This window comes from Triturus cristatus, chromosome 2_2 (assembly GCF_964204655.1).
Source record: "Triturus cristatus chromosome 2_2, aTriCri1.1, whole genome shotgun sequence".
In the NCBI taxonomy this organism is placed as follows: Eukaryota; Metazoa; Chordata; class Amphibia; order Caudata; family Salamandridae; genus Triturus; species Triturus cristatus.
The window spans coordinates 83,001,242-83,026,753 of record NC_140582.1 but is presented as its reverse complement, the minus strand read 5'-3'; the positions used below and the strand labels follow the sequence as shown (position 1 = coordinate 83,026,753).

The following is a 25,512-nucleotide window of genomic DNA, read 5'->3' as shown; positions in this document are numbered from 1 at the left end:
CAAGCAAGTTAATGGTACCACCTAACTTCTTATTATGGACTCAATGTATCAAACCTATGTTAAGAAATACATAAATGTTATAAATTCAAAGTGACTCTCTTGCTTATTCTCAGTAAATGGAATAATACCATAGAAATTGCTTTCTTTTGTAAAAAAAAAAAAAAAAAAATGCATGGTTTTGGAGGTGGTGGTTGTGGGAAGCTGGGCTGTGGGTTGAAAAACACCACCTCTTTTCTCAAAATTAGTAAATGGTTAATAAGAAAAGTAATAATGCTGCGAGGTGTATTTTTGTTTATGGCCAAATACTGAAACAATGCGGGATGAACGTACATTTCATCCATGCATGTCTTTTTCCTATCGTAGCAAACTTTATTTATTTCACATGGATGTTCTGGTTTTTGTTATTTAGGCAGATCAGTGCCGCAAACTCTCTGCAACTTTGCAGGCACAAAGTCCAGAACACCTGATGCCCGTCCTGATCCAGGCTGCCCAGTTGTGTCGGGAGAAGCAACATTCAAAAGCTATTGAGATCCTCCAGGTAAGCATTTCTCTTAAAATTATTATTTTTTACGTTTAAGGGGAGTTTGAGAGAATAATGTATCTGTAAAAGTCGAATTTTGTTATAGATATTGGACATGTGATTTAATATGTAAAGTTATCTGTTACACTGAAAGAAATAGTGCTCTACACCAAGAAGAAAAATTCTGCTATCTGTTATGTTTTAATGCCATGAGCCTGTGGAATTTAGGCAAAATGCTATAAATTTAAAACCGACCTGAAGTTATGGTGCCTGCTTCAAACTGCAGTGGGTTTTGTTTGTAGGTACTCTGGATAAGCCAATATTAATCATGGAAATCCTGTGTTGCTACCATTCACAAAGAAATGTCAAGAAAGATACTTTTCTGATTTAGTTAATACTGTGCTCAAAAATGGGATGCGTTTATAATGGAGTTAGTATTTTTCCATGGACGTTATTTAAGGATCATGACGGTAGCACTGTGGTTTGCCCCTTGTGAATCTCTATTGCTGCCCTTGCACTCCCTAAGACACAGAGAAGTTCCAGAAACAGTATGAAATCAGGAACCTGAACACTGAATAGGACCAGAATATTTTAATTGATTACAGCGTGTATTGCATTAAACAATGTATTTTGTAAAACAAATTCACTCTGAATTTATATTTTGCTACCCTGCAGCTGAATCCCCTATTGGTGTGTATGTGTGTGTGTATATACTATCCCAGTGGCGGTCACTACTAGGTAGTTCTAGTTAGGGTTGTGTTTCCCTCAGAATTACCTGTTTGAATTGCTAATAACTTTGGCACCGTTTGATGAATCTCCACGAAACATTCCTAGAAAAGTACTCCTTTTTGCCTAGTTTGCGCATGGAAAGTTTTGATTTATCCGTAAAGCAGGAGCTAAGAAAAGGTGGGGTGGGGTGTGTGGGGGGGGGGGGGTCCTAAAACACTTGTTTCCCATAGAAATTTTAACCACCGCTACAGCTCAAACCACTGAAAAAATTTACACCAAATTTAGCAGCAAGCTAGATCTTGGTCTGGAAAGAGTGTTTTTTAGGTCTCGCCTGGGCAGCGCACATGAGTTGCTCTAGGAGATGACCTTTAGAAATTGGTCTGCTCTTTTCCACACACTTGTGCATGTGGGGGCATCCACCTTGCGAGAGCGAGCAGCGGCGCATGCAGGGGCCATCTGTTTTCTAATGAGCTTTAACTTTCGTGCTTGTTCAAGCAGCGGCTATTCTCCCCCAAAGGACTATTTAGCGCTAGATTGCAGATTTGTAGGTGAAGCGCTATCTGACTTTATTTCTTCTAAAGAAGCATAAATCAAAACGCATTCTAAGCACCGATTTTTTGCTGCTGCCAAAATGTGCTCAACATAGAATGATACAGAGGAAAAAAGATCACTTCCCTTGTGAATGCTTAATACGGTGTAAAATAGCACACAGTGCAAAGAGGGGCATCCTTAAAAAGAAATAGCACTACAACTTTGTGCGTCATTCACAAACTTTTTTGAATCTCAGGCAAGAAAATGGGTGTTTTTGGTAAAAACTTTCATGCCACTTATGTCTGTCCCACGATTTTGGGGCGATTTTTTTTTTTTTTATAGCGGGCAGCACGAAGCTGTGTTCATGCTACAGCAGTTTCTATTTGGCGGATATTTATAATTTGTTTATGTTCATCACATCATGAGATGTACAGTGCTGATTAGATTTACTCTCACACAAAAGTAACATTTTGGGCAATCACAGGTATTCAGTCTCTAACCTCTGACACTTAGCTCAACTGCCTTGCACCAATATGGATCTGGTGTAAAAGTGCAAGAACGTGCAATGTATATCAAAACTATTTTAGGAGGAACAGCAGACAGTAAAATAAATAAAATACTCCACAGTTTTGCTCTTATTCATTAATTGTTTTCTATGACTATTTGTGACATACTCCTATGTTACAAGAGATTTACTCCTGAATGTTCATAGCTGATTCCCGAGGAATGTTTATGAATAATTGTTCTTTAATTACATCCCATTTAACCCGGAGTAAGACCACTCTTCCAGTAGAGAAAGCTTTAAAGTTTGCGCCGCATAAGCCCTAATGCATGTGTAATTTACACGATGCATTCATTGCACAATGGTTTGTTTGATTAGGAAAGCAGGTGTACAGTACGAATGAACGTGATGTTATCAACTGCATATACGCAAATGCAAATATAGTTTGAACATTAGGACATTATAAACATTTAAGACTAGGAGAAAAGTGTAAATAACATACATGGGATATTACACACTCCAAAAGCCTTAATTACTCACTTAATGTGGGCATTGTGTGCATTATACAAGTACAAGGTATGGTTAGCAAGGAAGGAGTAAATCGCCAACAATACAGTGCCTGCGTCTCGGTGTAGGTGTAAAGTACACCAAGCATGCTTTACACACATGTAGTCTACGGTAAAGAACATGTGTAATGCAATACTGTGAAAAGAGTAGCTGGAAGGGGTCAGAAAGTGGTCAGGAAATACCAAAGCGCTACAATGCACGTACAGGAAGGCGTTATATGGTCTGGAAAGCATGTAACTCACCAGTGCACCACAACAGCACACACTGCATGAGTCCTCACTTCAAGGTAAATGACATAGTTTAATAATGCACACTTCCCAATGCATACATTAAACCTATATGTAAGATTAGGACACAAGCTGTGAATTAGCAACGTATATATATGCCATACGCTGCGTGGATCGCAATGTAACACTTATTGACATGCATTGACTTAACCTACTCTCCCTAATTAATGAAGGCAGATATATTTCCAAATACGAGGCGTACCTCCAACATAAACGTTGTGATTCCGGACATGCCTCAAATGTAACAGCCCTTCTTCTACAATATGCCTCTGGGGCGTGGACACGCCTCCCAGATCTGGAAGGTGAGGTTTTTAAAAGTAAAATGTATTGCACAGGCAGGTGTGACGAGCAAACCCGCCGTAAAACAGCAATGACTTTGGAGAAGGGCTAAGAGTAGCTTTAAATATTGAGTGGTGAATAAAGGCGCGCCATCTGTTTCGGCTGTAAAGCCATCGCGTACCGGGAGATGGAGGGAGCAAGGGACGGGGAGCGGGGAAACGTTCCTAAAATCAAGAAATATTTAATAGAAGTGGTTTCACAAGTTTCCGTTAGTTTGTTCTGAATATATTGCACTACTGTCAGTCTCGAGCTCCGTCCTCCCCACAGCTTGCTCGGTAACGGGCAAGGATTTTTGCTGCTTCATTTAAACTATCATTTTGCCATTGGTGTGCTCCCTGTTTTTCTGCTTATTCGTGTAATTCTCAGTCTCGATAGGGAGTTGCTGCCTCACTTCCACCATATAGAACCAGCAGCTCAGCGCTGTATGCTAATACTATTTAATGCACTTTAAACTTCTTTCATTGGTTGAACGCATCTGTCAGAAAAGATTGAATACCTGGTTGCTTGTGGGGTAATTTATGAGCAGTCACTGGGTCTGTGTTTTCTGTAGCGCAGAGAAACCCCCGGGTATTCATTCATTTTATATACAATAAAATCTATTTAGCTGTTCATTTTTGCAGTATGGTATAGCGCGTACCATGTCTGCACGGGCGTCATAGCGCTGAACAAGAGCTGAAATCAAACCGAGTATGCTGAAAATATACATTAAATTCGAAAACAATGGTACAGTTATTGCATCTCTCTGTGTGTCGTCTGCTCACCCACCCATCTTTTGTTACAGATGTTTCTTGGAAAATGACAATTTTAGCGATGTTGTTCTTGTGTTAAAAAATAACATTCATGCAAATATGAATGAAAAATGGCAGCAAGATATTAATCATCATGTAGTCCCTTTTAAGTGCCATGACTACATCATACTTGACATCCGTAACAATAGCGCTTTGAGAATTAAGCGCATAACTGCAGAATAACAGAATTAGGAAGCCTTCACCTATTATCCAGTCAGCACATGAAGCTGGAAAAACTTACAACAATCCATTGGGGGAGGAGGCGAGGAGGGGGGTGAAAGAGTTGGCTGGATCATATTTCTGGGAACCCCCAAAGGTGTACCTCAGTATGAGGTAAGGTACATTTTATTGTTTAGTTAATTAAAACCATAACAATTTTGGCATAAAAGAAGATGAACACGGCTTCATAATTTAAAACAAGACATATCACTTCGTCCAGTCTTAATCATTACAGAAGTGATCAAGTAATAAAAATGCTTTTGACACTTCTTTATTATAACTTTACATAGGCAAAGTCAATATCTCTGGCTAAACACTTATATGGTCCCAAAGGCGAGACCTATTGGCTGTGTCAATGCTTGTTTTGTGATGTGGTGTAAATCCGATAAGTAGTTTTTAAACAATTAATGCTCAAAACATTTATGCCGAGGAATGTGGCGCCTCTGTAGATTAGGATACCCTCTCCACCTATGCCTGATGGTGAGGTCCCATAGGGATTCCGCCGAGGGTCTAAATGCTTTAAAAAAAAGTCTCTAATTTGTCTGCACGTCTTTTTTTTTTTGGGTGTTATCTTTATAATCTTTGGGAGGGAAGCACATGTCCCCCCCCCCCCCCCCCCCCCGAGCCTCTGAGAGACCCTGGAAACCCTACCCCGGGGCTGCGGTAAACAATTGAAGAGAGGGGGCGTGCAACATCCTCCCTTCTCCCAGAACCTATTAGGCCCCAGGGAACCCCTCCCCCAGGACCAAAGGGAATAATAACAAGCATTGGCATAGCCAATAGGTCTCGCCTTTTGGACCTTACATGTGTTTAGCCATGCAACCGTTGCATAACTAAATACTTATAAGGTCTCAAAAGCGAGACCTATTGGTTATGCCAAACGGCCGCGAAAGTGATAGCGCTCGCGATCAAACATCAAAGCGGCCGTGCGGCCGAAAGTGAAAGTAATCGCGGTAAAAGCGGCGCGCGCGCCCGCGCACATGCACTGTAGCTCTATGCTGGCCTGGTAGCACTTTTTGGAGCCCTCTCAATAAGTCTCGCCAGACCAGCGCATGCGCTGGGTCAGGCGAGACCTAAAAACAGAGGGGTGCTCCGCAGCCCTCCTCCCCGAGTCTTAACAGGCGTCGGGGACCCATACCCTGGGACCGTAATGTAAATGAAAGTGGAGGGGGCTGTGTGGCCCCCTCCATGCTCCTTAAAAAGGCCCCAGATACCCCTTCCCATGGTGCCCTCTTACAGTAATTAAAAAGCAGGGGACCCACATGGCCCACCCTCCCATACCCTTTAATGACCCCATGGACCCCATCCCCTGGGGCCTGCTCCGTTACTGTGTCCCAGGCAGCACACACCCTAGGACACAGTAGTTTCCCTGCCTACACCAGCATGGGCAGGGAGACATATGTTTGCTGTCGCCTGGTTGGAGCATTTTTAAATCTCCCAACAAACTGGAGCAAACCTACAAGTCTGCTCCCTGCCGGCAGGGGATTTATGCATGCTCTTGCCAGCTGGGAGCAGACTACTGTTCTGGTTTCTTGACCGCACTCCTGCAGGCAGGGAAACGGAACATATATTGCACCAAGCCAGAGGGAGCATGCAAAAAACAGCTGCTCCTTCCGGGTGGGAGCAATGCCAGCTCCTGGACCTAGCGGGGAGCCGGCTGGGTATGCGAGGCCATGGGGATTGGCTAATGTGGTACTTGGTAGATTCTCGTGTGGGCACTGGGGCACCCACCTATAATGTAGAAATACCCCGGTGTTAAATGGTAGCGGCAGTCGTAGTCGATAACCTTTCAAGTATTGCCCGGCGGTAATCGCCTCTTATACCATTCGATGCTAAACCAATAAAGAGGCAGGCGCCGGAGACTGGAAGGCAGGAAACAAAGTTTTATTCCGTCGGAGTGGAACACATCAGATCAGACAGCGAGGTATCGTCACGAGGTGCTCTAACTGCATCTCTGAGGCCTGGCCTCTTATACACAGGTTTATGACTTTATTGCAGGTTTAGCATACATGGAACATCCTCAGAATCCCCACTTCAAGCTCGTTCCCACACATATCTACAGTGGAAGTCCCCACCCCACCCACAGTAGGGGATGGCTATCACACAGCTGGACATTCCGCCAATTCCCGGGGGTGTGTGCGACCGGTCGGGTCTCAGGGGGTGGGGGGCCTTGATCTACTGTAATCCCTTTGATGTGGGGTGTTTCCCTTACAGTAGGGGCAATAAACTGCATCCGCAGGGCTAGGTGATGGCCTGGGATCGGTTCGGACAATGGGGCGCAGAGGAAGGGGGTTTATGGCCCGTGTATGAGAGAGCGGGGGTGGCCGATGCGCGGGGGAATGCTTGCAGCGCCAGGGGGACGCGCTGGCGATTGGCAATGAGCAGGGAGAGACCAGGGTGCCTAAAATGGCTGCCGTGCGCTTTCCTGTGTGTCGCGCTGGGGAGAGACAAGATGGCGCAGATAATGTTCAGTTCGCAAGCTAAATTTCCACAGTCCTCCCTTTTAACATATCTCGCCAGCTTGTTTAGTTCGGATCTATCCCCATAATACTACGAACTTCCACCTCATACAAAGCTTTCATTCGCTCCGCTTCAAAGTCTTAGGGCAGATGCAGTTCATAAAAAGCGAACATAAAGGTGGCAGACACTGAATCCCCAAGCAACATCCACATAGTATCACAATTGGTATTAGGGTAAATGAAAACAGCCTCCATCCCCAACTTCTAATAGTGTCCCAAAACCAACTTCCCAGTGACCATTCTTCTTGCTCCTGATGAACCTCTGCGGAAAGTCTGTGGAGGTGTTCAATTGCTTTGTAGACAGAGGGTGAGTTATCCGGTACGTAGGTACAACAGCTGGACCCAATGATGCGGCATGCTCCTCCACGATCAGCCAGAACCACATCTAGAACGAGGCGGTTCTGAAGAGCCACCAGGCGGACGGCCTGAAGCTCGGCGGTGTTGTTGGCGAGGATGCCAGCCGTAATGTTCATCGCCGTTTCGACTGCCTGGGTTAAGTGGCGGATGGCACGGCTGTTTGCCATTGGACCCCAGAGTGGAACAAGACCTTTTACTGCGTCCATGAACTGTGCTCCGGTGGAGTCGGCTTGCGCAGTGTCTTTGGCACGTTTCTGTCGGTGATGGTTTGCTGGAGCCACATATGTCGGAGGAAGGACAAAAGCGATGTAGCAGGTGCCTCCCCAACCTTTCGGAAGCCAGGTGTAGGCCTTAGTACCACAGACGAAGTACATATTCGGGGAGGCAACAAAGGAGGGTGGATCAACTGAGTCCAATGTTCGGGTGATGAGGCAGGAGCTGTGGCCCACCAGCTGCGCCCCCAGGCCTTCGAGGCACACAAATCCAGTGATGTTGATGACGGATAGGGCCACTGTTAGGGTGGCGGCCGTTCGTTTCCGGAGGTAAGAGAAGGTGGGTCTGGCTGGGTTGTTGAACACCTGCATTTCAACTCGTTCTTTGGCAGGGATGTCCATGTGAAAGGAAGTGTTTGATCTCAGAGGACAGAAGGGGGCAGAAGTTCTTCCAGTTTTGTTCAGCCAGAACTCATGGTAGAAGTGTGACACAGTTCTGCCGGAAGTGGCATTGTCCTTGTAGCTTTCTTGCAGGAGGATTAGCCAGGCGAGGCAGGAACCATGGACAGAAAAAGGTGAAGGGATGAAAGGGATAGAGTGTCCAGTGGCATGTGGTAGCAATCCACAGATCCAGCAATTAGTGGCATTGGCGGCAAGATTGTGTTGGTGGAGCAACTGCACAAAAGAGTTATTCCAGAACTCCTTACGCCTTTCTCGGAGTTGGGGTGAAAGTGAGATCAGATGGTGTTCTTTCATGGTGATAGGTTGAACGGTGGTCAGCAATGTCTTATGAGCGGGTGCGCTCTCCTCCATGATCCAGAAGGTGACCATGAGGAGAAGGCAAAAGAGAAGGGTAATAAAAAGTGCAATAGTCTTTGAGCTGTGCATTTTGTCAGTCTTTGGGTTTTTGTAGTGGATCTTCGGACGTCCGGTTGCTTCCATCATCTTCATGTCGGGTGCTTCCATCATCTTCAAGGGACTCAGTAGCGGGCAGAACCACAGACTTTGTTTAGTTTCTCTCCTGGTGGCCTTTGAGGTGGCTAGGCAACCGCTCTTGAGATTTCAACTTAGTTTGTGGTCTGCTTAGCTGAAATTCCCTCCTTTCGTCGTAGGTTATACCCTTCTTTGGATGGGACAGTGGGATCGGGATATTTCGTTAATTCAAGTGTCTCTGTATCCGGGCAGTGGCTCAGGGATGGTCGGTCTTTGTCCAGTAGTTCCTCTTGGGCGGTGATGTTGTCCGTGGTCGTTGGGGTCGATGATACCTTCTTGCAGTGGTGTGCATGCAGCCAATTGCGCTTCCCCTCCACTCGAAGAGCTGTTCGGGTGGTGATCAGGACTTGCAGAGGGCCCGTCCACCGGGGCTCCAGACTCTTGGTGCGCTGGAAGTTACGCACTAAGACAAAGTCACCCGGTTGGATGTCGTGCCCGGGGCCTCTGGAAACGTCGGGAATGGCTTGCACCACCTGCTGATGGATAACAGACAACGTTTTAGTTAGGTTGTACAAATAGTCAGACATGAGGACGTCCGGGACGTCGTGGATGGATGTTGGTTTCGGTGCAGTCCAAAGGTTCATGGGCCGCCCGAAGACGACCTCGTAGGGGGTTAAGTGGTGTTTGGTGGGGGTGGAACGCATTGATAGCAATGCTAGCGGGAGAGCGTCTGGCCATTTCAGTCCTGTGGTGGCAACTATTTTTGCTATCTTAAGCTTCAATGTGGCATTATGTCGCTCAACCAAGCCTGCAGATTGGGGATGGAAGACCGCATGGAACTTCTGTTTTACACCCAGCCCCTTTAAGATGAGTTGGATAACCTCGGCTACAAAGTGGGGGCCGTTGTCGCTCCACAAAATTCGACAAAGGCCGTCCCGGGGGAAGAATTCTTTCAGTAGTACTTTTGCGGTAGTCATAGCGGTGTTGTCGCGGGTTGGGTAGGCTTCCACCCACTTGCTGAAGGCGCACACAACGACAAGTACGTACTTCAAACCTTGGCACCTTTCTAACTGGACGTAGTCCATTTGTAGGACTTCAAAGGGGTGATTGGGAACCCCAAACCCTCCCCGGGGTACAGCAGTTCCTTTCCCAGGGTTGTGTTGGAGGCAGACCAGGCATTGTTGGACCAGACGTTTGGCTGAGTCTGAGATTTTGTCGTTGTGCCAGACTTTGGAGATGAGCTCGATCATGGGGGCAGACCCTATGTGTGCGTGGGAGTGTGCCATGGTCAGCATGGGGATCAAGTATGAGTCAGGTAGCAACCATTTGTTCGAGTCTTTAGTTCGCCAGCAACCGTCATCGTCCTTCAATCCCACCCGGGCCCATTCAGTTAATTTGTGTGGTGAGCTGGCTAATTGGATGTCCCTAATCGTTTCCCTAGCATCCTTCCATTTCTCAGTTTGTGACCTGGTTACGTACATACGGGTCGTGGACCTATTCTCGGCTGTGGTTCGGGCAGTAATGTCAGCTAGTGCATTTCCCTGTCCTATAATGTCTGTCACTTTCTTGTGTGCCTGGCATTTGATCACAGCCAGCCGTGTGGGGAGGAGGACTGCTTCGGTCAGGGCAGAGACTAGATCTCCATGCAGGATGGGTGTGCCATGGGAAGTCAAGAATCCCCTCTCCTTCCAAAGGAGCCCAAAGTGGTGAACTACCCCGAAGGCGTATTGGCTGTCTGTGTAAATGTTTGCGGTTGTCCCTGCTGCCAGGATGCATGCTCGTGTGAGAGCAATCAGCTCAGCCGCCTGTGCGGATCGCTGTGTGATGCGGGCTGTCTCAACAACTGTTCGGGCTGTGGTGACTGCATAGGCAGCGGAAGTGGTGCCATCGGGGAGCTTGATGCATGAGCCATCCACCCATAGTTCTCCGTCAGGGTCCGGGAAGGCAGTATCTCGAAGGTCAACCCTACTCTTGGTCTGTTCGTCGGTGAGAGTCACGCAGTCATGTATGGGGGGCGCATTGGGGTCAGTGTCAGGGAGAGGTAGTAGAGTGGCTGGATTCAGAGTGGTGCATCGTTTCAATGTGATGTGGGGTGCAAGCAGAGTCAGTTCATAGCCAGTCAGTCGTGCGCTAGTCAGGTGTTGAGTCTTGGTCTGGTTCAGGAGGGTGTCAACCGCATGGGGTACCAATACAGTGAGGGGGTTCGAGAGCACGATCCCCTCACTTTGCCGGATAGAGACAGCAGCTGCGGCTACTGCTCGAAGGCAGGCGGGCAATGCTCTGGCTACAGGGTCAAGAGTGGCAGAGAAGTAGGCACAAGGGCGTTGTTTAGGGCCTATGGCCTGGGTTAGGACAGACAACGCGCATCCCTCCCTTTCGTGGGTGTAGAGGGAGAAAGGTTTAGTGTAGTCTGGGGTTCCTAGGACTGGGGCCGAGCAGAGGGCGTCTCGTAATTCTTTGAAGGAGGATTGGCATTCGGGTGTCCAGGGGAGGGGGAAGGGGACATCTTTAGCCAACAGGGAAAGCAGAGGTTTTACAATAAGACTGAAGTTTGGCAACCATTGTCGACAAAAGGAGGTGAGGCCTACTAGAGACCGCACTTGCTTCTGAGTTTTGGGAACAGGGGTTTCTAGGATGGTCTGAATTCGGTCAGGGGTAAGTTTCCTCCCATCCTTGGATAGGAGGTGGCCTAGGTATGTCACTTGGGGTTGGCAGAACTGTAACTTCTTCCTGGAGACCTTGTGACCGTTCTCCGCGAGGAAGTGGAGGAGGTGAAGGGTGGCCGTGACAGCAAGGGGGGTGGTGTCGGCCGCCAAAAGAATGTCTTCGACGTACTGTATTAACACCACTCCATCGGGTAATTGGACTGTATCTAGTTGTCTCTTGAGGGCTTGGCTATAAATGCTGGGACTCTCAGTGTAGCCTTGGGGTGCCCTACAGAATCTGTACGACCGGACTTTCAAAGTGAAGCCGAACAGGTAGCGGCTGTCTGGGTGGATGGGGATGGAGAAGAATGCGTTCTTGAGATCAATAACAGTAAAGGTGGTGGCAGTGGACGGAATTAGGGTGAGGATGGTGGTGATGTCTGAGACCACGGGGTACTGAGGTATGACTACTTTGTTAACTTCTCGTAAGTCAACAATGAAGCGGTATGTTTTCCCACCTTCCTCGCCTTGCTTCTTTACAATGGGTAGGATAGGGCTGTTGCAAACATTACTGACTACTTCTTCTACTACTCCTGCATTGACTAGGGACTGGATGATTTCCACCAATGCCTTCTCACCTTCGGGCGATATTCGATACTGTGGAAGCTTTGGTAGCACTGCGTCCGGTCGGACGGTTATGTGTACTGGGTCGATCACCATGCGCCCTACATCTGAGTCGGTTTTAGCCCATAGATGTGAGGGTAACGTGTCGAGTAGGGACAGGTTAGCATCAGTTATAGAGAGCATACGTCGTGTGTGACAAGGTCTGAACAGATCTGGGTTATCGTGCAGGATGACTCGAACTCCGTCTGGGGAACATCTGATGGTAGCTCGGAAATGTTTTAGCAAATAGAGTCCCATAATAGCATCGGGGGTGTTGGAGGAGAGCAGAAAGGTCGTGTCAGTGGCGTTATCTTCTAAGTCAAAGGAGATTGGTGCTGATAAGGGGTTAGTGGAGGGCGTTCCATCGAAGCCTATTGAGGTTACGTGTGAGCCAGACAAGGGTGCCCTAGGAATCAGTCGTTTAGATAACGCACTACGTGTCGCCCCAGTATCTACCAGGAATGGAGACTTTGTGCCCAAGACCTTAGCAGTGACGTAAGGACCTTGCTGGTCAACACTGAGTTCGACTGGATCCCTCCCTTGCCCCTGGCAGTCCTATGCGAAGTTATGGGTGCTTTCGTAGTCGGACTGCTGACACTGGTTTTGTCGGGGGCGATCAAAGGTGTTTGGTCTGCCTGGCCTGTCGTTGATGGCGTCGTTCGTGTACCCTCGTCCCTGTCCTCTATTTCTGGGGTCATATGCTGTGTCTCTGGGGTCCTTATTTTTGTTCATTTCCAGAAGGACCGGGCACTGGGATTTCCAGTGTCCGAACCCTCTACAGAACGCACATTGGTTCCCATCTAAGTCTCTCCGTCCGTTGTAGGGTGCAGGTGTATGGTCTCTAGGGGGTAGCTTTCTAGAGGCGGTTGGTTGGTAATTCCCTTTTGGGGGTTCCCTTCCTATGGTCACCCCTTGCAACTGTGCTATCATTACCCTCTCCTTCAGTTCCTTTTTCTTCCTCTCTGACGCCCTATCGTTCTCATTCTTTTGGTTTTCGTAGTATTGGGCCATCTGGAGGATTGCTGCGGGTTTGGAGGCTGCCCAACTACTCTCGCTGGTCTGTAGATTCTGGGAGACTTCTTGTGACAGACCCTTCACATAATTCTGGACAAAGAGGTGATGTCCGGTTGCGGTGGTCATGTCCTGGCCACTATAATCGGAAAACACGGTCTCGAATCGAGAGAAGTATTCAGACACATTCTCCTGGGGTTTCTGGCGACAAGCCGTCACTATCGACCAGTCTACCTTTCTTTCTGGGATTAGAGTCTTCAACTTCTGTACAATCTTGTCTGGGAGCTCCAATATGGCTTTCGGGGGTTTCTGTCCCGGTTCTCGCTGTTTGTCTATGGTATCAAGTTGTACCCAAGTATATCCGAACGGCTCAGCGTGGTCAACTTTTCGGATTTGCTTCCACACATCAGCCGGCAGACATAACCCGAAGAACAAGTCGATATCTGCTAAGGTCATTATTGTTGAACCTAAGGCTGTACCTAGTTCGGTGTAGAAGGCAGTCGGGTTCTTTCTTAAGTCGGGTAGGGTTTTTCTAAAGGTCAAAATGTCTTGTCGGTCCCATGGCTGTTAGACCCAATTATATACAACCCTTCCCTTCGCATCTTGGTGGTTGATGTCGTCATGTGTTCCCTGACCTCGTGGGGAGACCCAGTAGGGGGCGGCCTCTTTGATGGGCATCATGGTATCAGCCCTTCCTGCCTGGGGCTTAGTCGCTATGGGGGTTTCTGCTTTGGTTGTCTGTCTGTGCTCTTTAAGGTGCCGGTAGACCTCGAGTGTACGAGTGAAGAGGTCCGTCACATCGCCCTCTCCTTCTTCCCCAATGTCTACCTTCCTATATAGGGCCGCTAAGCCTTCAGGACCTTTATCGTGGTACCTATCCTCATATGTATTCAGGGCGTGATAACAAAGTCGTACGACAAAGTGTCGTCTGCGGTTGTCGGCATACGAGTTATACACGTCTGTTATATACTCCTCACTTTCCTTTCGCTCCACCAGTGTCCTTACTATCTTGTCGATTCCTGCTCGTTCATCCTTTGTTAGTCGATTCATTCTGGTGGGATCTTTCTTTCTCATCTCAGGGTCATCCAACGTTATTGCCAACGTTGTGTTCAGTACAAGAGGCTCGGCCGGCGCGGAGGCCGTGAGGACCGAGGCCCCTGTACTGCTTTCGCTTGTGTTTGGGGGTTGTGGGTGTTGCACTACCGGTTGGGAGTGTGCGTATGGAGGGGGCATGTAAATGATCGGGGGACCTAATAGCAATTCGTCATTCGTTCGTTGCTTAGAAGACAACTCAGGGTAGAGCATAGAGGGGGTCCTAACAGGGTACTGGCCTGATGTTTCAGGCTCCTGTCTTAGTTTAGCTTCCCTTCTCTCCTTTATTTCTTCTTCTAACTTTCTGGCGGCAAGGTGAGCTGCCTTTCGTAATTCCTTTTCTGCTTTTACTTCTTCCCTCTTTTTCCGTTGTGTTGCTTCTTTGCGCCACATGCCGATACTGTCAAGCATAGTAGGCGTCGTTTTATTACTACGCAGAGCTATTTCTAGCATTTCTATCTTATGGTCGTCGAAGGATCCCATCAGTGGCCACTGACTCTCGGGGTCCTTCTTAGTATATTTATGCCATAACTTGCTATAAGCTACGGCGACTAGTCCATATTTAGTGAACATGCCCTTATTAGGGGTGCCCTCCAGTGGAGCCGGGTGGTCCACCTCTAATAAGCGGTCCGGGCAGAACCAACTATCAATCAGTGGGGAGAAGATAGGCATGACGGGTTACAACGGGGACAAAAGACTGCACTACCTATCTTTTCACTGCTTGCAAAGACTAGATAGAATATCTCTATTCCTCGTTATTTGTAAGCAGAGAATACCTCCAAAGAACCAATACCGAACAACTAGTGTTCCGACAATCAATCAATCAATGGGGAGATAAAGATAGGCACGACGGGTTACAATGGGGACAAAAGTCTGCGTTACCTACCCTTCACTATCTGCAAAGGAAGAGAGAGTATTTCTACTTTTCTCCGTTTGTAGACAGCGTATATCTCAAAGAGAACAATCAATAAGCAATACTAGTATTTTCAATCAATCGTTTCGCAATTTGTCGTGTTTCACGACCTTACCCGGACCGCGTGGACAGTTTCTCGTCTTCCGCCTCCAGCGCCCGATCGTCCTCTACTCTCCGTATTTGCCGCGGCACTCCTGATGGTTCCCAGTCAGGACCGTAGATCACTCGAGAGAGGTCTGCTCGGAACCAGTGAAGTTCGGATGATCGGCTGCCAGACGAGGGTCTATCGGGCAGGAGCTCTCCCGATCGTTGCAGTCGTTCACTCTGTCGTCGGGACCTCTCCCACTGGATCCACGTGTCGCTGATGGGCCCCACGCTTGGGACGCCAATTGTTAAATTGTAGCGGCAGTCGTAGTCGATAACCTTTCAAGTATTGCCCGGCGGTAATCGCCTCTTATACCATTCGATGCTAAACCAGTAAAGAGGCAGGCGCCGGAGACTGGAAGGCAGGAAACAAAGTTTTATTCCGTCGGAGTGGAACACATCAGATCAGACAGCGAGGTATCGTCACGAAGTGCTCTAACTGCATCTCTGAGGCCTGGCCTCTTATACACAGGTTTATGACTTTATTGCAGGTTTATCATACATGGAACATCCTCAGAATCCCCACTTCAAGCTCGTTCCCACACATATCTACAGAGGAAGTCCCCACCCCACCCACAGTAGGGGATGGCTATCACACAGCTGGACATTCCGCCAATTCCCGGGGGTGTGTGCGACCGGTCGGGTCTCGGGGGGTGGGGGGCCTTGATCTACTGTAATCCCTTTGATGTGGGGTGTTTCCCTTACAGTAGGGGCAATAAACTGCATCCGCAGGGCTAGGTGATGGCCTGGGATCGGTTCGGACAATGGGGCGCAGAGGAAGGGGGTTTATGGCCCGTGTATGAGAGAGCGGGGGTGGCCGGCGCGCGGGGGAATGCTTGCAGCGCCAGGGGGACGCGCTGGCGATCGGCAATGAGCAGGGAGAGACCAGGGTGCCTAAAATGGCTGCCGTGCGCTTTCCTGTGTGTCACGCTGGGGAGAGACAAGATGCCGCAGATAATGTTCAGTTCGCAAGCTAAATTTCCACACCGGAGATGGGGTCCCCAGTGCTAAATTAGGCTTGGGGCTGGAGGGCAGTGCAACCCTCTGTAATAACCTGCAGCACCGAGGTATGGGGTCCCAGGGCCTAATAAGGCTTTGGGAGGGGCGCTCCTCTTTTTACAAAAAATATATTTAGCCCCAGGGAATGGGGTCCCCAGGGCCCAAGAAGGCCCATTTAGGAGGGCCACTCACCCCTCTCCTGTTTGATTGGCTTTGGCCACGGGGGATGGGGTCCCTGGGGCCTAATGAGGCTCAGGGAGGGAAGCCACGTGACCCCCTTCTTTTTTTATTGGCTTTGGCCCTGGGTGCCTGATAAGGCTTGAGGCGAGTGGGCCACACACCCCCTCTCCTTAAAATCTGGCACCGGGGTATGGAATTCCTTAGGCCTGTTAAGGATTGGAGAGGTGGACTGCATGTGAGGTTGGCAGCCTGTGGGGGGTTGGCTGCCTTTGGGTGGGTTTGCCACAGGGCCTGGCCACAGGTCAGGCCCTGTGGACACCCCCTGCTGTGCACGGCAGAAAGCCATGGGCAATGTGGAGTTGGCTGCCTGTAGGGGGGTTTGGCCATAGGGTCTGGCTAGAGGCGGTGTGCAGTGTGGGGTTAGCTGCCTGCAGGTAGATTGGTGTGGCCAACCCCCTGCTGCCTGGGTCCGAAGTACATGAGAAGCATGGGTTTGGCTGCCTGCAGGGGGGGGGGGGGGGGGGGGGGGGGTTGGCCACAGGGCCAGCCTCGCTGTGTGGAGTTGACTCCCTGCACAGGGTTGGTAACAGGGCCTGGCCACATACATGGCCCTGCATTTCAACCCCCTGACGGCACACAACCAAAGGCCTAGTAGAGTGCACTATATGTGCCCAGGGCTTGTAAAATAAATGCTACTAGTGGGCCTGCAGCTCTGATTTCGCCACCAATTCAGTAGCCCTGTGTGGCACTTTGAAGAATGACCAAAGAGAGGTATCGGGGTTGAACACAAAACTTTATTCCTTTTGAATATTCTACAGTCCGTTTCTTCCCCTGGTGATCGATTCTCTGGTCTGGGACGCTTGTTCCTTCCTATTGGACTCGTCCCTCGAAACCCTTTGGGTTAAGGATTCAGTATATATCCTTATGAGGGTTTAAGGAGTGAGGGGGTTTTTTGAACACCCAGTTCACCTTCACCCGTGTCGCGTTACGAGCAAGAGGCTATGCGCTGAGCATTTAACATTCATGGACTCATGCACACTGCAAGCCTTTTTGTACTGTGATCTCAACAGCTTGGTACCGGACGCCGTCTTCCGCTGTACTGCCGGTCCTTGTGCTTCTCTGGTTATCTGCGTTGGAGTACTCCCTTGTACTCTGAAACTCCTCTTCTAGATCTGGGAAGCCAGTGGCTCCTCGTCGGCTCTCCTGGGCCTCCAATTGGCCCATGTGACCCTGTCACAGGGGGCGGCCTGGAATCCAGGAAGTGCTATCCCTTAAAGGTGTCCTCCACCTCAGACTCCCACATCCCAGGGAGACTGGAAATAGAGGAGAGGAGAGACGTAAGGGGGGAATGCATCCTCACTGTCTCCTCACCCTCGATCCAAGCATGCAAGTCGTGACACCCTTTAAACATGGCTCAGGCCTGCCACTGCAGAGCCTGTTTGTGCAATTTAAAATGCCATTTCGACCTGGCAAATTAACCTACTTGCCAGGCCCAAACCTTCCCTTTAATTACATTTGTCATCCCTAAGGTATGCCTTTGGCAGCCCTATGGGTAGGATGCAGTGTATTTAACAGATAGGACATATACTTTTGAGTTTTACATGTCCTTGTAGTGAAACACTGCTTAATCCATGTTTCACTACTATAAAGCCTTTCTCTCCCAAAGGCTTACATTGGCATTGCCTTAAAATATCTTTTAAGTGTAATTCTCATTTGGGAAAAGATAGAGTTTTGGAGTTTAGTGTCTCTGGACACACAATCTAATATCACAACTAATGGTGAAATCAGATTTTAAATTGTACGTCTGAAAAGGCCATGCTTGGTGACAGCTGGGCTTTGTGCATTCCCTCTAGACAGTCACACATCGGGAGAAGGTGTGTGACAGTTGCATCCTTATGGTTCATGTCCAGGCTGATGGGCCTTCCTGAGGTAGATTGGGAGGGAGGAGCGGACACCTGCACCTGGGAAGGTCTGTACCTGTCCCCCCACAAAGAGCTGCATAACCCCCCCCCCACCCCCCCCCCCCCCCCTAGTGAGTCTGGAGCCAGGGCAGAAAAGGCAGGGACCTTGTGATTTCCAAAATCCTCTTGGATGTCTCCCCCACTTCAAAGACACGTTTGGGTACGAGTACTGGACCCCGGACACCACCAAATCAGAACTTTGCTGGAACCAAGGACATTCTGCCTGGAAGAAGGAATGCTGTGCTGTAGGAGGGACTGTCACTTTGCTACTTGCTTTGATGTGTTGGCCTGCTGCTTCTTGCCTAGGAGTGAAATGACTGTACATTCTCAAACCTCAAGTTTCTCCAAGGGCTTTTTGGCTTGCTTCCTGCACTCTGAAGTCTGAGTCACAAAAGACTTCCTGCAACTATGCTGGTGCTGCTGGTCTCTGCCATCTGTGAGTCCCTACCCTTGCCTGAAGTGGCCCTCCATTCCTGAGCCTCAAAAATGGGTTCTGCAGCTGTTTTCTGTAAAGATGTAAGCAGTGACCCCTTTTTACCAATTGAAATTGACTCAGTGCCTTTCGACGCCAACGCTTTGTCAGCTCGATGTCTTGGTTCTGGACTGGTTGATTTGACGACAACACAGCGTCGATCCGAAGACGCCGCTGCAAGGCTCGACTCTGACCCAGAGCCCATCCTTTGACACCCATTGCGAGGCTTGATTTAGACATATCAACCTGACTATGTGAATTGAAACAGACACAGGGAGTCCTCAACGCTTGCTCCGTACCCGGTACTTTTTCATCGGGCCCTTTGTGGGTCCTGTAGCCAGCCTGCCCTCCATCCCGGTTGGCCTGAACTTTGTATTTACCCTGGTCTAGCGCGACTTCAAGTCATCTTTTAGCACTATTGACTTCTGAGCACTGTTTTGGTATTTAATATATAAAAATTCATATCTCGACTTCTACTTATTGTATTTTGGTTGTTTTGGTCTTATTTTACTCTGATAAATATTCGCTATTTTTCTAAATCAATCAATCAATCAAAGACATTTCTAGAGCGCACTACATACCCGTAGGGTCTCAAGGCGCTGGGGGTAGGGGGGGTGCCGCTACTGCTCGAACAGCCAGGTCTTCAGCTTCTTCCTGAAGGAGAGGTGGTCTTGGGTCAGGCGCAGGTCGGTCGGGAGGGAGTTCCAGGTCTTGGCGGCCAGGTAGGAGAAGGACCTTCCTCCTGTAGTCGCTCTTCGGATGAGGGGGACCACGGCGAGGGCGTGGTTGGCTGAACGGAGGTGGCGTTTGGGAGCGTAGAAGTTGATTCGGCTGTTGAGGTAGCTCGGGCCTTGGTCGTGTAGGGCTTTGTGTGCGTGGGTGAGGAGGCGGAAGGTGATTCTTTTGTTGACGGGGAGCCAGTGTAGGTCTCTCAGATGTCCGGAGATGTGGCTGGTTCGTGGGATGTCGAGGATGAGTCTGGCTGAGGCGTTCTGGATCCGCTGGAGTCTCTTCTGGAGCTTGGCGGTGGTACCGGCGTAGAGGGCGTTGCCGTAGTCCAGTCGGCTAGTGACGAGGGCCTGGGTGACGGTCTTCCTGGTCTCGGTGGGGATCCACCAGAAGATCTTCCGTAGCATGCGTAGGATGTTGAAGCACGCCGAGGAGACGTTGTTGACTTGTCTGGTCATGGAGAGGGAGGAGTCCAGGATGAAGCCCAGGTTGCGTGTATGGTCTGTCGGTTTGGGTGCGGTGCCCAGGGCGGGAGGCCACCAGGAGTCGTCCCAGGCGGAGGGTGAAGAGCCCAGGATGAGGACCTCCGTCTTGTCTGAGTTCAGTTTCAGGCGGCTGGTCGTCATCCACTCGGCTACCTCTTTCATCCCTTCGTGCAGGTTGGCTCTTGCGGCGGCGGGGTCGTTGGTCAGGGAGAGGATCAGCTGGGTGTCGTCGGCGTAGGAGATTATGCTGAGGTTGTGTTGGCGTGCGATGGCCGCGAGGGGGCTCATGTAGACGTTGAAGAGGGTGGGGCTCAGCGAGGATCCTTGGGGGACGCCGCAGATGACTTCGGTGGCCTCTGACTTGTACGGTGGTAGGCGGACTCTCTGTGTTCTTCCGTCGAGGAAGGAGATGATCCATTCCAGAGCCTTGTCCTGGATTCCGACGTTGCTGAGGCGCTGTACTAGGGTGCGGTGGCAGACAGTGTCGAATGCCGCGGAGAGGTCTAGGAGGATGAGGGCCGCTGTTTCTCCGTTGTCCATCAGGGCTCGGATGTCATCGGTGGCGGCGATGAGGGTGGTCTCGGTGCTGTGGTTGGCTCGGAAGCCAGACTGTGAGGGGTCGAGGGATCCATTCGTCTCGAGGAAGGCGGCCAGCTGCTTGTTGACGGTCTTCTCGATGACTTTGGCTGGAAACGGGAGGAGCGAGATGGGGCGGTAGTTCTTGAGTTCGGTGGGGTCCGCTGTGGGTTTCTTGAGTAGAGCGCTGAGTTCGGCGTGCTTCCAGCTCTCGGGGAAGGTGGCGGTGTCGAAGGATGTGTTGATGATGTCTCGCAGGTGGGGTGCGATGACAGCGTCGGCCTTGTTGAAGACGTGGTGAGGGCAGGGGTCGGTCGGTGATCCGGAGTGGATGGAGTTCATCGTGCGGATGGTGTCTTCGGTGCTGATCGGGGTCCAGGCGTGGAGGGTGGTGGTGGGGGGTGGTTGTTCGGTCGTGGTGTGCGTTGGTTGGTTGTTGAAGCTGTTGTGTATGTCCGCGATCTTGTTGTGGAAGTATGAGGCGAGGGAGTTGCAGAGGTCTTGCGATGGGGTGATGTCGTTGTTTCCTGCGCTGGGGTTGGATAGCTCTTTCACGATGTTGAAGAGTTCCTTGCAGTTGTGTGCGTTGTTGTCCAGCCGGTCCTTGAATGCAGTTTTCTTGGCGGCGCGGATCAGCTGGTGGTGCTTCCGGGTGGCAAGCTTGAAGGAGGTCCTGTTGTCCGGTGTAGGTTCCCTTCTCCAGACTTTCTCGAGGGCTCGGCAGTTCTTCTTGGAGCTCTTGAGTTCGTCGGTGAACCATGGGGCTTTCTTGCTGCCGGGTCTGCTGGGCGGGGTCCTCAGCGGGGCGAGCTCGTCCGCGCAGTTGCTGATCCACTTCGTGAGGTTGTCGGCGGCCTGGCTGGGGTCCGCTGAGCTGGCAGGAGGGTGCTGGCTCAGGGAGGTGGCGAGCTGGTCGGCTGTGATCTTGTTCCAGCTTCTGCGGGCAGCCTGTTGCTGGTGGTGGTGGGTCGTCGTTCTTTTGAAGGTGAAGTGGACGCAGCTGTGGTCCGTCCATTGAAGCTCTGTGGCGTGGCTGAAGTCGATGTCTGTGCAGGAAGAGCAGACTGCGTCGAGTGTGTGTCCGGCGAGGTGGGTGGGGGTGGACACCAGCTGCTTGAGTCCAAGATTGGCGAGGTTGTCGAGCAGGGTGCTGGTGTTGCGGTCGTTGTTGTTCTCCAGGTGGAAGTTGAGGTCCCCCAGGAGGATGTAGTCAGCGGAGGGGAGGGCATGCGGACTGACGAAGTCGGCGATGTCCTCGCTGAATTGGGTGCGTGGTCCCGGAGGTCGGTAGATCAGGGTGCCTCTGAGGGTGGTCTTCGGGTCGGTGTGGATCTGGAAATGCAGGTGTTCGGCAGTGGTCAGGGTGTTGTCGGTGCTGGTCGTGAGACGGATGGTGTTCCTGTGGATGATGGCGATGCCTCCTCCCATCTGGTTGGCGGTGCGATCCCTCCGGGTGATCTTGTAGCCCTCTGGGGTGGCGATGGCGATGTTGGGAGCTGAAGAGGCGTTCATCCAAGTCTCCGTGAGGAAGGCAACGTCCGGGGCTGTGGCGTCTAGGAGGTTCCAGAGTTCGATGGCGTGTCTGTGGACGGAGCGGGTGTTGAGCAGGATGCACTTGAGGTGGGTGCTGTTGGTGTTCGCCTTGGCGGGTGCTGGTGCGAGGCAGGTCCGGATGCAGGTGAACTTGCAGGCGTGGCAGCTGAAGTGTCCGTGGGTGCGTCGTGGTGTGGCTCGGTAGCATCCTGGGAATCGGCCGGTGTTGAGTGCGATGAGGGTGGCGGCGGTGTACGTCAGGCGGGTCGGTCGGGGTCCTCGTGGGCCAGGGGTCCTGTCGCTGGGCGCGATCAGGTCGCGGACGGGCGCAGACGGGCGCAGACGGGCTTACCTTTGGCGCACCTTCGGCGCTCAATCGGTGCTCCCGCTGCGCGCGTCCGCTGCGCGGTCGCTCTGGGGACGTCATAAGAAGGGAGCCGGTCGGGAGGGTCTGCGGGGAGGCGGGAGCGCGATCCAATCGGCTGTTGGGGGGCGGGGCCACGGGCTGGGGCGGCGGGAAACGCTGGAGCCGGCTTGGCGGCCCTCGGGTGGCTGGGGCGGCGGGAAAAGCAGGTGTGGGCTCGGCGGCCCTCGGGAGGCTGGGGCGGCGGGAAAAGCAGGTGTGGGCTCGGCGGCCCTCGGGAGGCTGGGGCGGCGGGAAAAGCAGGTGTGGGCTCGGCGGCCCTCGGGAGGCTGGGGCGGCGGGAAAAGCAGGTGTGGGCTCGGCGGCCCTCGGGAGGCTGGTGCAGCGGGAAGGCAGGTGTGGGCTCGGCGGCCCTCGGGAGGCTGGTGCAGCGGGAGCGGCAGCAGGCACAGGAGCGTGGGGGTGACCAGGCCAAAGGCTAAACTGATGTGGAGTCTTTTTTTGGTGTTTTCATTGTATTATTCTAATTTAAATGTTGCATAAATACTTTATATATTGCCTCTTAAGTCAAGCTTGACTGCTCTGCCAAGCTACCAGAGGCTGAGCACAGGTTAATTTAGGTTGTATCTCTGACTTACCCTGACTAGGATACTCTGCCAAACAGAAACCTCAATTTCTAGCAGTAACGTTATAATTAGGTGAAATCTTCAGTAACAACGTAACGTTTAAAATAAAAAATAACTATAGCTTGTGCCCTAACGTAATTATAACTCATGCTCTCGCCATGCATTGCTAATTACCCCACATATATCACATCACTCGTGACATCTTTTATGACATCATTGATCATATCAATAAAACATGCAATGAAATTGATGAGAAAACTATGGCGGCGGCGCAAGTTATAGGTCTGGAGTTATTGTTACTTGAGATAACTATAACTCATGAATTTCTGCGTTTTTGTTGTTGTTTTTTTTTTTAGTTTAAAACATTACATTGTTACTGAATATTTCACCTAACTATAATGTTATTTTAAAGTTTGTTTTTTTGTGAAGAATAAAATGTGTGTGTGTGTGTGTGTGTGTGTGTGTGTGTGTATGTGTGTGTATGTGTGTGTATGTGTGTGTATATATATGTATATATATATATATATATATATATATATATATATATATATATATATATATATATATATATATATTCAATCAAGGCTCCTGGTTCAGGAAAAAATCCACACGCACTCCCTGGTATGGTGCAGTTCCAAATCAATTTAATAACATCCCAAGCATGGCAAGCAGGTTTACAAAACCCAACGCGTTTCAGTCAGCTTTGACCTTGTTCACGGGTAACAGTGATTTTTCACTCTTCTGTTTTTATACTAGTCACATGATGTTACATTTCGCTTAGCCTTATGGTCCTTGTAGTCCAGCGACCATAGTGGGATTATTATTAACCATTTTATCAGGTGTCAATTCATATATTTTAAACAAGTTTATGTCATCAATAATACCAATCAAATTATAGGCGCATGTATCAATTAAACATTTTAGTAATCCAATCGTCATATTGACTACTCTTTGTTAATCAACTTGTACCTTGCTCCTTTGCCCTCTAGTGGGCCAAGATCGAATATATCCGCACATGTTTATCTCTCTGGAGAGTGATATACTTTTTAAACAATATACCTTAAGTTTAAAACACCTGATTCTGTGAAAATTAAATTTTATAACCATTTTTCAGTTACTTCGAGGAAAAAAGAGGAAGAAAACTTCAGATGAAAAAAGAGGGAGAGTACGGAAATCATAATGGGGCATTTGAGACTGTGTCCAGATCATTTAGTTCTACTCATAAGTGTGAGTGCATCTCCTCGTCTTTATTTAAACCATACGGGGTCAGAGTCCTGAACCCTAGGATGTGGCGTGATTCCTTTTGTCTAAGTGTCTTTTCATGAGGCATGCTAATCAGAGACATCTGCTGAGTGAATATTCATTTTACCTATGATTAAGAGGCAACAGCCTCGAAACGCGTCAGGTTGGAGAAATCTTTCATGTAATGCCGATGCCTGCTTTCAAATTAAAGAAACCGGTTGGTTCCTTCAGCATTCGAGTGCGTCTTCGTTGCTTTGGGGCACTTTGATGGAAATATATTACACGGCACCCCTGCCGTGGAGGACAGCACCATCTACAAATACAAGGGGCTGAAAGCGAGGAATTATGCCTGCGCCTTGACAGCAATGCAGAAGGGGAGAAATTCAAGCATGCGTGGCATCATGGCCCACTAAGGGTAACAAGAAGAAATAATTTTATTTACAAAGCGGAGCCTACTAATGGTGTAATAATGACTCTGAAACGGACTACAAATCCTAGCATGCAAAAAGAATCACGTGAGCAGGAAGCACGGCCCACTATGGGTATTTAAATGAGGCATGCTAATCAGAGACATCTGCTGAGTGAATATTCATTTTACCTATGATTAAGAGGCAACAGCCTCGAAACGCGTCAGGTTGGAGAAATCTTTCATGTAATGCCGATGCCTGCTTTCAAATTAAAGAAACCGGTTGGTTCCTTCAGCATTCGAGTGCGTCTTCGTTGCTTTGGGGCACTTTGATGGAAATATATATATATATATATATATATATATATATATCAGGTTCCCCTACGATCCAACAGGTATTGGAAACGGGTACAGACCACAGCACGCCGTGAGTATAAAGTGCAAATCAGTTTATTCCATATCGGATGGATGGATATATGTGTGTGTGTATATATATTATTTGTTCCAAAGGAAAAACTTTTTATGTTGCTAATAAGTTTGGCCCGTTTGATTCATTTGTATGAAACTTTCCAAAAGGTGCTACTTTTTTTACTAGTTTATGAATCAAAAGTTTTGGTCTGATCCTTCAGGAGGGGGCTGAGAGACAAAAGGGGTGTCTTAAAAAACACAAAATCCCCATGCATTTTCTATAGACTTTTTAAAGACGGGCTTCAGCAAAAACGGTTGCATGGAAGTGCACCAAATTTGGCAGGGAGATAGATCTTGGTAAACAATTGTGCTTTTTGTTATTTGGTGTAAATCCGTTCAGTAGGTTTTGAGAAATTAAGGGTAAAAAATATTTGTATGTCTTGATGGTTGGGTCTGCGAAAGGTTCGAGAGACTCCCGCAGGTGCTCCAGTTCAAAACTGGAGGGTTCTGATTAGCCCAGGGAGCTTTATTTCCCCTGGGCAAGGTCACTCCTGTGGGAG

General features: G+C 49.5%; 1 protein-coding gene across 2 annotated transcripts in view; it reads left to right on the top strand.

Annotated features, from left to right (window-relative positions):
* The window catches only part of SRP72 (signal recognition particle 72), a 259,141-nt gene that overhangs the window by 111,529 nt on the left and 122,100 nt on the right, over positions 1 to 25,512 (top strand). For both annotated transcript variants that reach the window (XM_085641079.1, XM_085641078.1), the window contains exon 10: positions 410 to 538. In XM_085641079.1, coding sequence (XP_085497205.1) covers positions 410 to 538 — 129 coding nt within the window. The remainder of the gene's footprint in view (positions 1 to 409; positions 539 to 25,512) is intronic.